Source organism: Saccopteryx bilineata, chromosome 10 (assembly GCF_036850765.1).
Source record: "Saccopteryx bilineata isolate mSacBil1 chromosome 10, mSacBil1_pri_phased_curated, whole genome shotgun sequence".
Taxonomy (NCBI): domain Eukaryota; kingdom Metazoa; phylum Chordata; class Mammalia; order Chiroptera; family Emballonuridae; genus Saccopteryx; species Saccopteryx bilineata.
In genome coordinates, this window is record NC_089499.1 from 75,238,946 (window position 1) to 75,247,354 (window position 8,409).

The following is an 8,409-nucleotide window of genomic DNA, read 5'->3' on the forward strand; positions in this document are numbered from 1 at the left end:
TGCTGAGGGGTTAATGACTGCATGGCATCAGAAGAAGACCCTTCAGATTCTACAACCATTTCCTCATGCATCTTATCAAAATACACTTGATCACCATGTTCACTTTCTTCATCCTTAGAAGAAATAAAACCATTGAAAACTGGAACCGGGAGTGTCTCAGAGTGTGGGATGGGTCGTATTGCTGAAGGAATATTAGGATATGTGATCATATGCCGTTTTTCCTTGCCTATGCCCTTTGTATGGATCAGACAGAAATAACAGTCAGTGCTGTGGTCCTTAGGTTCACGCCAAACCACGGGAATACCAAAAGGCATTCCTTTGTGTTTTCCCTTTGTCCAGTCGTGAAGCATTTCCTCACAATTATGACACACTATATGAGGAGCCCAATCCTTGTCTTGATCGCCAAGGGGAACTTGAAAATAGGCAATATATGCACGTGTCACAAATGATGAAATCTTGCGCCTTTGACGTTGAAGTGTGTAACAGCCACATATATAACAGAAGGTGTCAGGACTGTTCTTACATTTACGCCTACTCGAAGAAGCCATGATTCAATCTTAAAACAAAATAAGAGGCTGTTTTTATCAGATAATAATTTTTTACATTTAAGAACAACTACAATTATGTAAAAGTGATGTTTGTAAAACATTAATTGCCTTGTGGTTATGTTCAGTCCAAGAGTCGTTGCCCTTTAACTCCAATTTAAAAACCAATGCATGCTATTAACTGTAACAAAAAGAAATTAAAATTGCATAAAAACTAGAGCATGCACCAAAAAACGGATCACAGATTTGGAATCAGCAAAGCAGAAATATATGGAAACGGTTCTAAAACCTCATGCAACAGAAAATGAAAAAAAAAAATTGTGCTCCAGTGTTATCTATGCTTTTCTATACTTGAAAAATTAACAATTTTATTTTAATGACAATAAGTGCATATTTACAAGTTAAATCATCCTTAGCTTTAGAAGTTTCATCATAATAGTGTTATAACTGTTCTTTTTTATTTTTAAAATGTTTCTTAAATACCAGAAAGTTAAATGTTGTGAATTCTGTTCCCCTAGTTAGCAGAATGTAACACTATTTTATTGTTTTTCAGGGAACTAGAGGCTCTGGGCAAAGAATTAGAGCATCTTTCACATATCAAAGAAAGTGTTGAAGACAAGGTATTTGGATATATATGTTAAACTTCATGATATGAATGTTTATAGATCAATGTGTATTAAATTCTTTCTCGTTAACACAGCTGGAACTGAGACGGAAACAGTTTCATGTTCTTCTTAGTACCATTCATGAACTTCAGCAAACACTGGAAAGTAAGTAAAAGAGTTTCATAACAAATGTAAATGAAGATTGTTAAATGATCCAGGGGCGTGCCTTCTAAAATACACATCTTAAAGAGAGAGTACACCATCAATTTTAGAACAGCAGTACAGCTGGGTGGCGTTAGAAGGTATTCATGTTCTGTTTTCTGGATATATGCAGAAAGATCTGAATTTGTAGTAATAGATCACATAAACCCATTTCCAGTAGTTTATGTGGAGAAATTCAAGGATGATAGGTTTGAATTTTTTTCTTTGTTTATTATAGTTTATTGTTATAAAGTAACGATTCAGGACCCAGGTAGGCCATGATAAGTAAGGGAAGTAATTAGGGATAAACATATTTGCACACTTAATAAACAGTGGGTTCTTGGGGGAACTGGAGGCTTGCTCATTGTATAGAACCCTGGTCAGCAAACCACTACTCGCAAGCCACAAGCAGCTCTTTGGCTCCTTAAGTGTGGCTCTTCCACAAAATACCATGTGCGGGCACTACCTCAGTAAGGAATGTACCTACCTATATAGTTTAAGTTTAAAAAATGTGGCTCTCAAAAGAAATTTCAATCATACTGTTGATATTTGGCCCTGTTGACTAATGAGTTTGCCGACCACTGGTATAGACTCTAGCCAACTGGAAATTTGTGTTATCTGAGCTAGATTTGAGCAGGTGGTAGGGGGAGTAGTGAAGTCTTTTACATAAAATTTACATTTTGATTCATCTAATACGCAAGAACAACCAAAACAGAACTTTTAAAACCAAATATCTGTGTGTGCTGAAAGCTGTCATTTTGCCATCTTTATTTTAAATATATTGGCTAATAAAGGATAAACATTTTCATGTATTTATTAAACATATAATATAAGCAAACCTGATTAAGGTTTTATGTTTCTTTCTCAATTGCAGATGACGAAAAGCTCTCAGAGGCGGACGAAACTCAGGAAACAAGCTTGGAAGCAGATCCTAAGCCATAGACAGGCTAAGGCTCACCCGAGACTGTTGAAGTAGCAATGTGATCTTCATGTGTTTAGAGCTTGCTCTGCTCTTGAGATAAAGTTTTGACAGTGAACTACTTGGCTTTTAAATATTAATATACAGTTCATTCATATTTCTTCACACAAGGGAAAGTGATTTCAGTATTGATTTCTTTTTATTGAAATACTTCATTCTTAAACTTAAAAGGTAGCAAGCAATATCCAAAAATGTTTAATAAAACTTTTTCAAGCTAGATGTTTGTGCTTATTAGTATTCACGAGTATATAACATTAGTATATAACTCACTAGTATTCATAAGTATATAACATTGATTTGTTTACATAAGTTGAAGATTGTGAGAAGGTGGTGTTTCTAAGAATATACATGAGAAGATAAATCAACTTCTGGAAATGTTATCACTTTCGAAAATGGATTACTTGAATAGGCTTCAGGAGGGTTGTGAACTTGTGAAAATATGTGCAAAATGTTTGTGGTGTGCGTTCATTGTGGGCCAGGTTCCATGATGCTAAGAATCACTGGTGTGAAAGGTAATAAGAGCCAAAGCGAGTCCAAATCTCTCTCCTTCAGACTTAAGCAATGTGAGTGTTAAATATTTTGTTCATGTTTTTTCTATTGTTTTGTTCTTTAGAAATAATTTTCAATGGAAAAAAATTTGATAAAGTGAAGAGTAGTTTGAAATAAATAGTCTACAAAGATAGTTTTTGCATAAAGGATCATGACCTTTTTAAAACTTAAGCTAAGGCTGAATCACCTGTAATTTTCTTAAGTATTGAAATTACATTTTCAGTACTTGTTAGGGTCCATCCTTATTCATTTATTTTAGTTGAGACTGACTGATGCTGGTGTAGTCAATAGAGCATCGACCTGGGATGCTGTGGTCCCAGGTTTGAAACCCTAATGTCTCCAGCTTGAGCGCTAAAATCCTATGGTCTTTGGCTTGAATCCAAAGGTTCCTGGCTTGAAGCCCAAGGTCACTGGCTTGAGCCAGGGGTCGCTGGCTTGGCTTTCGCCCCCCAATCAAGGCACATATATAGGAAGCAAGCAATGAACCGCTAACATACCAAATTTTGAGTTGATGCTTCTCATCTCTCTTCCTTCCTTTCAGTCTCTTCCTTCCTGTCTTTCCCTGTCTTTCCTTCTCCCTCTCTCACTCTTGGGAAAAGAAAAAAGAAAGAAAGAAACATGAGATTTTGCATGAATCATCCCTTAAAAACATTTTTATAATTTTAGTAAGAATTCTTATCTGTAAAAAAAATGAAAATTTAAAATCAACTTAGTTATAGTCATATTAAAAGTATCATGATACCTTTAAAGGCTTCCTCTGATTTCATCTGGCAAATCATAGGAGCATTTTTTTTGCAGAATTGTTTTTGCATCAAAAAATGTTTCTATTTTCCATTATTAGTAAGAATTATGACAGAAAATTTTGCTTATTATTGACTCAGGATTCAATATCAATTTTTGAAAACCTGTTATTTAAGAACTATTGAGTAGAATATTAAAAAAATCCCCCGGCCCTGGCCTGTTGGCTCAGTGGTAAAGCGTCAGCCTGGCGTGCGGGGGACCCGGGTTCGATTCCCGGCAAGGGCACATAGGAGAAGCGCCCATTTGCTTCTCCACCCCCCCCTTCCTCTCTGTCTCTCTCTTCCCCTCCCGCAGCCAAGGCTCCATTGGAGCAAAGATGGCCCGGGCGCTGGGGATGGCTCCTTGGCCTCTGCCCCAGGCGCTAGAGTGGCTCTGGTTGCGGCAGAGCGACGCCCAGAGCTCTGCCCCTGGTGGGCGTGCCGGGTGGATCCCGGTCGGGCGCATGCGGGAGTCTGTCTGACTGTCTCTCCCCGTGTCCAGCTTCAGAAAAATACAAAAAAAAAAAAAAAAAAAAAATCTCCCTACCCCACTGATTAATTCACTAGAGAGATTTATTCATGATTATGTACAAAAGTGAAGACTCTCTGTGCAGAGAACTCCTATGCAGTCAGGAATGAAATCAGCAGCAGCAGCAGCAGGTACATGGGAAGCACACATTTTTCAGTTTATACTTCCTCAGGGTTCTCTTGGAAATCCTCCGGTACTGCTTAGATGACTGAAGAATCTCATTCCCTAAAAATTCACACTGTTGAAGCTGAGCGTGTCTCTGGGCCAGTAACTTCATGGACTTATCAGCCATTGTTTCTATGAGGTCATCCACCTGTGACAGATAAATACAAAGAAATGTAGCCAAGTGTTAAGATGATGGTTTTTCTTGGGAGATGAGTTTTGGAATTGGTGGACATTTCCCAAGTCCCAAAGCATTATTCTAATTCAAGTCAGAGCACGCAGCTTGAAAACATACATTTACCATCCAGTGGTAAGAATGATCTCATTTCCTCTCAACCCTGTGTACCTGCCTTTATTTTAATTGAATTCACTCAGCATTTATTAGGCACACATCATCCTAGGTGCCCTTAGCAAGCCTTTTGCCACTTTCAAAATACACCCCTGTAGCATTATTTCTTAATGGTAATCATTAATTTTGTCCCACATTTATGCTGACCAGCAGGGCTGTGCCTTCAGTTCAACCTGGCCTTCTGATGCTCCTGAAACATCAAAGTAAAAGCCTTTGTCCACTACCTGCATTTGAAGCTTTCCTACAGTCAAATCTGATTTTCGGAGGATGGTTTCCATGCCGTTTTTCCTCTTTTTAAGTGATGGGAAATGTGGGGGTGGGTTTTTTTTTTTTTTTGAGGCAAATGGAACCAATCATAAAAATACACAAACACATCAGACTAGGAAGTACCAACATTATTTTTGTGACAGTGCTGATAAACTGAACATTTGCCCCATGACAATGTTGAGTTGGTGACAGTATTCATATTATTCTCCATGTCCCATGTGTCTCCTTTGTGACCAGAGTTCTCTTTGAAGAGATCTATGGGTTGCAGAGAAATGAGATTGGTTCTGAAGAGTATACCATGTCAGGAATAAAGCAGGGCACTCGTGAGTGGAAGATGGAGGAATTGCCCAGGCAGCAAGCAGCTGAGCACAGTGAGTGTGGAGCTGTTGTATACCCCAGAAAGCTTGTTATCACTGGGTCCAGTTGCTAATTTGGTCTTTTTTTTTCTATGGGTTTCTTTATTTTCCTGGTGGACATGTCTCCAAACATAAAATGAGCTCTGGGTTGTTTTCATTGCATGCCTGATACCTATCCTCACGTCCCTGGTGTGCTGGTTACAAGTACTTATTCAATATATTGCTATTCAAAATCTTTCCTAGGTCATGGCTCCTGGCTAATATGCCCTTTTCTGGTCTTATTGGGCTCACTCTTTCTTCCCCTTGTGCTTAATAAATAGCATTAGGACTATTGTGGGATCTACATAAAGTAGAATATGAGATCACATCTGTGAGTTCCAGCCTTTGCCTGATGAAGTTTACAAAAGTCTGCAGGATGACTGCTGTGCCCTGCCAGCCTGCCTGAGCTCCAGTGTCACTTGCAGAACTTTACCCAATCTGTCTATAGTGGGACTCCCCTCTTTCTCATAAAATTCAGTATTTTTTTCCTACTAAGCACTTACCATTCTTGGTAACTGCTAAGTTATTTCTGTGTTTATTGAATACCACTAATAGAAAGTCAAGTGCCTAGAAGTGCCAGGCAGGCTTTATAAAACAGAACCAGTTGGGGCTGGTGTGAACTGGGGAGAACGTGCCTCCAGCCAAGGGGCAGCCTTTGCACAGCTCTAATTGCTGCTATGAGTACTTGGGGACCTTGAGTTTCCAGACCTTCCTATTTTTCAAAAGGAAGCTGAAAATTCCAGATTTTTCTTTCAAATACTCTAGTTTTTAAATATGGGCTATTTATATATTTTTTGAGAACATTCCAAGAGCTAAATAAAATCCAGTAGAGAACATTTGATTTAATGTTTTTTGATGAACAGAAATACTTAATTTTTTTTTTTTTTTTTTGTATTTTTCCGAAGCTGGAAACGGGGAGAGACAGTCAGACAGACTCCCGCATGCGCCCGACCGGGATCCACCCGGCACACCCACCAGGGGCGACGCTTTGCCCACCAGGGGGCGATGCTCTGCCCCTCCGGGGCGTCGCTCCGCGACCAGAGCCACTCTAGCGCCTGGGGCAGAGGCCAAGGAGCCATCCCCAGCGCCCAGGCCATCTTTGCTCCAATGGAGCCTTGGCTGCGGGAGGGGAAGGGAGACAGAGAGGAAGGAGGAGGGGATGGAGAAGCAAATGGGCGCTTCTCCTATGTGCCCTGGCCGGGAATCGAACCTGGGTCCCCCACATGCCAGGCCGACGCTCTACCGCTGAGCCAACCAGCCAGGGCCGAAATACTTAATTTTTATATAGCCAAATGCATCCGTCTTGTCCTTTATGGTCAGAATGTGTTCTAAGAAGCCTCTCTATTGAAATTATGATGACATGCTTATTGTCCTTTAAGGTTTTCCCTTTTTCATATAGATCTATAACCTAACAGGAGCTAAGCTTTGTATATTGTGAAAGATGGATCAAATTTCATCTCTTGCCCCATATTCACTTGTCCCAGCACCATTTATTCTAGTGATTATCCTTACCCCACTAGTCTGCAGTGCCATCGTTTAAGGTTCTATCCCTTCTAGTAAACTATAAATCTTAAAAAACTGGACCATGTTTATTGGATTACCTTTGTAGCCCCAAACCTAGGACTTGCCCAGCACATAGTAGGAGTACAATAAATATGAATCCTTCACAGAACAGGCAAGATTCAAAACTAATATTGGTACACTAAGTGGTGCCTTAGAGCAGTGCTGAGCAGTAGAACTTTCTGTGGATACAGTAATGTTTTATCTGTGCTGTGCAATGCAACAGCCACAAGCCACAAGTGGTTATTGAATACTTTAAGTGTAGCTAGTGCATTGAAAGGGCTGAACTTTTAACTTAATTTTAATTAACTTAAATGCTCACATGTAGCTATTTGGCTATTGGATAATACAATTAGTACTTAGCATAGTAATTAAAGAGTAAGGACTCTAGAACCAGATCTTCCTGGGTTTGAAGCCTGACTCTGCCACTTATCTGGGCAAATTTCTCAGCTTCCGTGCCATCACCAAAGTAAGGATGACATTGCCAACTTACATGGCCGTTGTAAGAGTCATCTGATAGATGATAGTTTTAAAGTGCATGTAACAGGGCCTGGAACACAGTCAGTTTTATGTGGGTATATTGCTATAGTTAAAATAATAGTAGTTTAGGCTATTTTTAAAAGTAACCTGAGTGGCCCTGGCCGGTTGGCTCAGCGGTAGAGCGTCGGCCTGGCGTGCGGGGGACCCGGGTTCGATTCCCAGCCAGGGCACATAGGAGAAGCGCCCATTTGCTTCTCCACCCCCCCACTTCCTCTCTGTCTCTCTCTTCCCCTCCCGCAGCCAAGGCTCCATTGGAGCAAAGATGGCCCGGGTGCTGGGGATGGCTCCTTGGCCTCTGCCCCAGGCGCTAGAATGGCTCTTGTCGCGGCAGAGCGCTGCCCCGGAGGGGCAGAGCATTGCCCCCTGGTGGGCAGAGCGTCGCCCCCTGGTGGGCGTGCCGGGTGGATCCCGGTTGGGCGCATGCGGGAGTCTGTCTGACTGTCTCTCCCCGTTTCCAGCTTCAGAAAAAAAAAAAAAAGCCTGAGCAATTTAGGCTCAAATTTACATACCAACAGATAAATAAATACAAGCTTTGACTTGGAGAGTTCTGGATGGTCTAGAGCTGCACTGTAACTACCTGTACAAGTGGCCATTTACAATTTAATTTCAAGTAAAATGAAATAAAAATTCAGTTCTTCAGTGGCACTGGCCACTGTTAAAACATTCAATATAAAGCTCTAAACTCCACTGTTGCCCCGATATAGTAGAAGCAGAAGAGTTTGAGCTTAGAAGTGGAAGAATCAGACAAGATTTGCCTGTTTTCTGGACGCTAAATTTCCAAGGAGGAGACCCAAGCAGCAGATTGAAAGTGAGGGACTCGAGGCAGGAGAGGTCCTGGTGTTCATGACATCCTGAACATGAACGCTGCAGAAGTCTTTAGAGGCAAATTTGTTTGGTATTTTACCTTCTGCAGCCCTGAAGGAAGGGACATCACAGATAACCGCTTGGT

General features: G+C 40.8%; 1 protein-coding gene across 7 annotated transcripts in view; it reads left to right on the top strand.

Annotated features, from left to right (window-relative positions):
• THOC7 (THO complex subunit 7) overlaps positions 1-3,537 on the top strand; it is a 28,314-nt gene extending 24,777 nt beyond the window's left edge. For 5 of the 7 annotated variants that reach the window (XM_066245294.1, XM_066245293.1, XM_066245292.1 and 2 more), the window contains 3 exons: positions 1,099-1,165; positions 1,246-1,315; positions 2,226-3,534. In XM_066245294.1, the coding sequence (XP_066101391.1) occupies positions 1,099-1,165; positions 1,246-1,315; positions 2,226-2,293 (205 nt within the window). In that variant the 3' untranslated portion in view covers positions 2,294-3,534. Of the gene's footprint in view, positions 1-1,098; positions 1,166-1,245; positions 1,316-2,225 lie in introns of all 7 variants that reach the window. The other 2 variants (XM_066245296.1, XM_066245291.1) reach the window with 2 other exon arrangements.
• Positions 3,538-8,409: the final 4,872 nt, after the last annotated feature.